Source organism: Drosophila guanche, unplaced genomic scaffold, assembly GCF_900245975.1.
Source record: "Drosophila guanche unplaced genomic scaffold, DGUA_6, whole genome shotgun sequence".
NCBI lineage: Eukaryota > Metazoa > Arthropoda > Insecta > Diptera > Drosophilidae > Drosophila > Drosophila guanche.
This window is the reverse complement of record NW_022995743.1, coordinates 7,159,035-7,164,742: the sequence shown is the minus strand read 5'-3', so window position 1 is coordinate 7,164,742 and position 5,708 is coordinate 7,159,035. Positions and strand designations below refer to the sequence as shown.

Genomic DNA, 5,708 nt, shown 5'->3' with positions numbered 1-5,708 from the left:
GCCAAAAGCAAAGCTGACAGTCCACTGTGGGGGTGGAGAAAGCTCAGAGGAAAAAGCTTTGCCATAACAGTAAAGTAAACGCACTGCTCGCTGCTCGAGTGCAATGGCAATTGTTGTGCACAGTGCGGGGCACACAGTGCTGCTGGGTAGTATGCTGCCAGGGCACTTCATTCCATAAGCAACTGTAAGCAAGGCAAAGTAATCCACGCTCGCTCATTTCCACAATTAGGGGGACAGCAGCAGCCAAAGGGGCAGGCAGATTCCAGACCAACTTTAAACAAAATGTTGCAAGGGTTGAGGTGGGAGGCTGCCTGCAGCCCGAGTCTTTGGTTTTCGCCGAGCGAAACTGAAGAAGAAGAACAAGACGAAATTTGAACAAACAAAAAATGCGCCATTTTTTAGTACTTTTTTGGGGGACTGCTCTTGACGTCGTCGTCCTGGTCCTCGTCGAGTGGCAGTCCTTGACGTAGTCGCCCATCGCTATGGCATGCTTGGAATTTACTTTGCTTTATGCTCTTGCCCGCCCTTCCCCTGCTCAGTGCAGTGCGGAGCGGCGCTGTAAGTGCACCTTATTTCTTTCAGTTTTGCATTATAAAAGGTAGGAATTAATGCATAGACGAGTGAAGGAGCTGAGCGGAGAATGTCCACAGAGAAGTATTCTCAGCGCTGTCCTCAAGTTCCTGAAAGTGTTGGGAACTGTTTTGTGGTTTCTTCTTGTTTTATGATTAAAGTTTGCAAGTGGCCCAGGCAGCACTTCAAATATGAATACCATAAATTACACGATGAATATTACAGAAACGATGCCAAGAACATCTTTCCTTGCGGCATATTCTAATTTGCTTCTGTTTATCCAAATGTCTATCTACATATCTGTTTATCCCAATTTGTGTACCAGCCACAGCCTCAGCCATATTGCTTATCCATTAAAGCAATCCCAAATCGCTCAACTTTGCATAATGCCAGACGCCCAGCCACCCAATACCTCCCCCTCACGAAAGAGACTCCACACGCTCCACACTTGTCTGTGCTCGTGCAGGGCGGGAGTGAGTGGCATCTCTTATCCCTGCAGCTATCCTTGCAGCAGCCCACCAATCCCTTCTCCCTGCAGGTTCCGGCTGCTCTGGCGCTGGCTTTTCAAAGTTTTCCCAGCCATTGCATGTCATTTGCATAGTTTTCATTGCCCAGAGCCCTGCCCGGCATCCTCCTGCTGCTGCTGCTGCTGCTGTCTGGCATTGTTGTTGCTGTAACGAGCTGTCAACAATCTTTTAGTTTTGGCCATCGGCAAATGTATTTGCCAGTTTTTCAATTGAATTGTCGAAAGCGCCCGTTGATATCAGAGGCTTTCCACTTGGCTGGGCTCGCCGGAAAAATATTAACTTAATTTACGATACGGCCTAAACAAATTGCTCCACTCCACTCGAGGCTCGAGACGGCCTGTTAATGTTGCAAATCGTCTGACAAATTGCCGGCATGAAAAGTGTTGCCCCCTGGATGGATGATTTATGGCATCTCTGGCTCGATGTGGCAACTAAATGTGCAACCTACTTTCCAATTATTCCGCACCTCATACGCTCCCCTGTCCACTGTCCACTGTCCGAGTGGCATCTCCCGTGTGCAAGGACCAACCACAATATCAACAATGAGAGCAGCCGAATGGATCCGAGCGGGCAACAAAGAGCGTCCTGTGTGGGGCTGGCTGAGTGCATTTTCGCTGGCCTTAGCTTACGGCCTTCATGCCTTCCATCCTTCTTTCTGGTGTGGCCCCTCTTTTAGATGTTGTTGCAGCCTTCACTTCATGCATGTGAAGTGAACTGCACTAAGGTGAAGTGGGTGAAGGCCTCGGTGCACGCCTCAAAGGCAAGTAAATGGCCTTTTGTGCCCATTGTCTGAGAGCCATAATGTGAGGGCGCTGCTGCTGCTGCTGCTGCTGTTGTTGTTGTGGCACAGCAGCCATTATATGCCAAAATAAGGCCACTCAATGCCAGTCCAACGACATGCGAGTCGAGTGTCCTAAGAGCATCGCATCCAGTGGGGCTTGAGCCGAGTGCAACGGAGTGCGGCATCGTCTTCATCTTCGTGGCACGTCCTTCTGTGCAACTGAGACGCAGCTGCAGATGCAATTTTCATAATTCGTTTCAATTTAGTAGACTTTTCTGCCAATTAGTTGTACATTTAGTTGGGGGATGCCCCAAAGGGGCTGGCTTGGATATGCAAAGCGAGGGAAAACTTCAGCTAATTGCTAAATAAGCAGAGGTGAGGTGAGTGGCACAGCTCCGACAAGGAGCAGTAGCAATAGTAGAAATAGAGAGAATTGCGCACCTCATTAAATTAGGCGCCGGCAATGGCAAGCATTACGAGTGCCTTTGTCTTTGTCTGTTCGCAGAAAATCGCCGAGGGGCAGGAAATCTGCTCAGGCAACATCCGTTTCCGCTGCTCCTCTGCTCAACCAGTGAAATATTAACCCACTAACGAAGGGCTTCTGCTTCTGCTCCTGCTCCTGTCCCAGTTCTCAGTTCTCAGTTTTAACCAGTTACAGTCCATAATTCATTTGGTGTCACGTTGGCCCATTAGCCCAGCCAACCCATGATCCCAGCTCCAGTTGTCCATTGTTGCTGTTTTGTGGTCTAAACTGAACCAGAGGCTTAGCGCATAAATGAGCTGAGAGATGAGATGAGACGAGCTGAGCTCTGCTCCGTGGTGTGTGGTCCGTGTCCGGCAGGAAAGCGAAGCTCATTAGCGGCACTGGAAGCCGCGACAAGGAGCGGAAACAGAAGGACACAGGAGACACACAAGAGCAGGAGGAGCAGCAGGAATGATTTGTGAATAATTTAGGAGCATTTTGAATCAGTATTATTATCAAATCAGTCCATCCATCTTCAAGTGATTTGAAACACAAATGTTTGCGCTTTCAGCTCTCTGCATTCATTTTTCCTTCCACCAATCGTTCATTCGATTCCCTTTTAATTCCTTCAACAGACAACAGACGGAATCTGTAGAGAAAACTTCAGCTCTCTGGGCTCTTCCTGCGATTAAGCCAAGTTGTGTTTATCCTTCGGTGAGCCGGTCTTTGGCTTGGCTTCGAGAATCGAGCACCTGCGAGTAGTTCAAGGCTCGAGAAAAGTTACCCGAGCACTTGCTCGGGCATTCATAAGCATATATAATTAAGGGGAAACTCTGGCAAATTAATTCAAGTTGCAAATTTAACAACTTGCCGAGGGGAGCACAAAGTTGATCCCTCCAGCGAGGCAGCAACAATCACAAACAATTTCTGCATGCCAAACAATAAACAATCAACTCAAGTTGAATTCAATGCAGGAATGGCTGGCTGGGGCGGGGCCTGAGGATGGGTCTGCAGATGGTCATGCAATTGGCAACTTTTTAATCAACTTGAGCAAATGCAAATGCAGAGCAGAAAACGGAGAGCGGAGCAGGAAGAGTGGAAGAGAGACAGCTTGGGCATACGTTTTATATGGTGATGTAATTGGCCAACACGGACTTAGGGCGTTAATAATGTGTGTGAGGAGTAGCTGCAGATGGATGGTAAAACTTGCGAAAAGAAGCGCCAGCAGCTGCAGCAGCTGTGTGAGCAAGTGATTCAATTTGTCAGCCGCTTGTTGGACGGACTTTGAAGGCATGGGAATGGGTGTCCTGGCATGGACTTGCCACGGATGAGATGTGACTTTTAGTGCCTGAGACTGGCGGGCTGTTTGAACTTAATTAAAAACCTTGTCCTGTTGTAGCAGCAGCAGCTCCTTGCCTTGATGTGGCCAAAGTAGTTGGCCAAAGTTCGATTTTTGTCGTCTGCTCTGCGGTCGTTTGCCTCAAAGTGCAAAGCGTTGTCCTTGCACGGCGACACATGGCGAATCACTTGGCCTCCCTGGCTCATCCCTCCAACTGGCTGGCACTTGCCGAGCGCCCTGCCCCGCGTCTAATTGAGTTGTACAAGGCTACTACTAATTGCATTCGATGCTTGCCGCTTCAGTTGCGGCAGCGATGATGTAATTAAATTTGATTGGGCTGCCTCGAAGGAGTCGCAGTCCTGCTCCCGGCTTAAGGTGTTTTTCGCTCAGATTTATGGCTGCGAATTTTAATTAAAACGGAGCTCCCCTGCTCTCTGGCTTTCGTGTCAAAGGAGTTTCTAAATTTTTAGTATCTAAACACAAACACAAACACAAACACACACAGACACGCTACAGCACACACACACACACACACACACAGACAGACATTTACATTAACAGACCTCCGCCCAATCATGCTGCAACGGAAACGCAGCCTGGAGAACGGTCAGCAGCAGCAGCAGCAGCAGGAGGAGGAGGAGGCTGAGGTGTGTGCCTTCTGCCTGGATCAGCTGCAGAATCCGGTGAAGCTGCGCTGCAATCACTCCTTTTGCAGGAGCTGCCTGGAGATCTACCGCGAGGCGCGCAGCTGGGTGGCCGAGCGCTGTCCGCTCTGTCGGCGCACACTGGAGGAGCATCGGGGGCTGGAGGCACGCAGCTGGAAGGGTGTAAGTGCAAGTGCAGTCTCTTCTCTACTCTCTGTTTTGCACCCTCCGCGAATCCCTAGACCTGGAGTATGGCTGCTCTCATCTTGCCGCTGCTGATGCTCAGCCTGGGGACCTTCTACTTGCTGCTGCTCTACTGGTAGAAGGATGTTCAGACCTATTCAAAATTAGTTATGCGTAGATGGAGCGATAGGGTAGGATGCGTACAGAGTTGAGTGAACTTTAATTAAACCTAAAAGCCATAAAATTCCATGTGGAATGCGCTTTATCTTGGCCCATTGTCCATTGTGCCTTATCCTTTGTCCACCTTCCGGCGCACATAATTAATCTGCATCCCCCTGCCCAGCGGAGTGGCACATCTTGGCAGGAAAACTTTATTGTGTGTGGCAAGCTTCAAGCGGCAAGTTGCTGGTTTGCTGGTTTGCTGCTGCAGTTTCACCTCAAATCACACATAAGCCCTGCGGTTCTGGCCCATGACTGGAGCAAAATGTCGGGCGCTGCTTTCAACATTTCGACCACATTTTAATTCAATTTTCTGCGCCAATAAGCCCCACACAGAAAAAAACTGCTGCTGCACATGCATGTGAAAATAATGGAATAATATTTATAAACTAAATATTTGTGCACAGAGTCAGAGCCAGAGCCAGGGCAGGGCAGGGCAGCTGCAGCCATAGACAGGCGCATTCCCATGGCATGTGTTCCTTTTTATTTCTCTTTTTTTGTTGGCAGCTGTAAATCAAAATAACTGCCCAACGCAATAGATGCACAACACATTTATCCATTTCAAAATGAGCTTAAAACCTAAGGCCAATTTTCAAAGAAAATGCAGCTAATTGTCTTGGGGGGCACTCTTCGAAATTGGCTTAGTATTTGATTTGAATGGAGATTTAAGTGGGAAACTTTTCAATGATAGTTTTGCTCGTTTTATTTAGAAATATTACATTTACGAAGAGAATATTTATTTATTTGAATTGATTTATTTTAGCTCCAATTAAAAGTTACCTTTGATGTTAAGAAATAAAAGCAGGAGCTGTGGGGCTTGTGTTGTGAGTAGTTGAGCGAGGCTATAATTTGTTGTACATTTCGGCCATGGTTGGGTGTCTGTCACACTGACGCAAACAAACACTCGCACACATGAATAGATAGAATACAAATATGGCAAGCGCTGAGCTATTTTGTTATTTCGATTGCCCCATCGACAGTC

The 5,708-nt window shown here is 48.0% G+C and overlaps 1 protein-coding gene across 1 annotated transcript; it reads left to right on the top strand.

Moving 5' to 3' along the window:
• Positions 1-4,195: 4,195 nt before the first annotated feature.
• LOC117587002 (tripartite motif-containing protein 75) lies at positions 4,196-4,756 on the top strand. The gene is made up of 2 exons (XM_034277410.1): positions 4,196-4,507; positions 4,567-4,756. Exons 1-2 carry the CDS (start codon positions 4,256-4,258, stop codon positions 4,645-4,647), a joined length of 333 nt encoding a protein of 110 aa, XP_034133301.1. The 5' UTR covers positions 4,196-4,255; the 3' UTR covers positions 4,648-4,756.
• The last annotated feature ends 952 nt before the right edge of the window (positions 4,757-5,708 follow it).